Source organism: Atta colombica, unplaced genomic scaffold, assembly GCF_001594045.1.
Source record: "Atta colombica isolate Treedump-2 unplaced genomic scaffold, Acol1.0 scaffold231, whole genome shotgun sequence".
Taxonomy (NCBI): domain Eukaryota; kingdom Metazoa; phylum Arthropoda; class Insecta; order Hymenoptera; family Formicidae; genus Atta; species Atta colombica.
Window position 1 is genome coordinate 361,561 of NW_017259329.1, and position 758 is coordinate 362,318.

At 38.9% G+C, this 758-nt stretch overlaps 1 protein-coding gene across 1 annotated transcript in view; it reads left to right on the forward strand.

Annotated features, from left to right (window-relative positions):
* Positions 1-397: 397 nt before the first annotated feature.
* Positions 398-758, forward strand: part of LOC108688393 (doublesex- and mab-3-related transcription factor A2-like) — an 11,387-nt gene continuing 11,026 nt past the window's right edge. Inside the window, exon 1 of the mRNA XM_018194639.1 lies at positions 398-610. Within this exon, the coding sequence (XP_018050128.1) occupies positions 398-610 (213 nt within the window). The remainder of the gene's footprint in view (positions 611-758) is intronic.

Genomic DNA, 758 nt, shown 5'->3' on the forward strand with positions numbered 1-758 from the left:
CAGTCTCGTGATTCTTGCTCTCAGAAATTTTAAAGTTTTCGCTTGATAAAGACTCCATTAGCTTTATCATATAATATCATAATAATTATATATTACATTATCGATAATAAATATACATTTTGTAAAATTGGTATTTAATTTATTAATTTTCTATAACGGCTCGCCAAGAGAAATTGTGTAGACGTACATTTCGAAAGGATTTAAAATCTCAACACAGACGTGCGGCTCGAATTCTCCTCCGACGATCAGCGTAGACGCGAGTAAATAAACAAAATAATTGCTGGATCTTCTTTTCTGACACTATTCTACAACGAAATCCGTGCCGAGCAATGTGAGCAGCCGAGTAAATAGAAAAAGAGAAACGATTGACTGATTTCTTGTGGTGTGGGACGCTACCATGCTCCGTGGTAAGAGTAGGAGCAGATCGGAGAACAATGAAAACAATGAGGGAACGGAGATCGGAAAACAGCGGAGACCGAAGTGTGCCCGTTGCAGGAATCATGGCCTCATCTCGTGGTTGCGGGGTCACAAGCGGGAATGTCGTTACCGAGAATGTCTGTGTCCGAAATGTTCCCTGATCGCCGAACGGCAGCGAGTGATGGCTGCACAGGTAAGCCGTACACGGAAATTGCGAAATTCGATTTTGCAACTTTCTATCTTTCAACTAATTCTAAAAATAAATTCTTTGTATGTATATATTTTATATATATATATATCGACTTTATTAAATCTCGCCTTCTATTAAATCCCGAATTCTC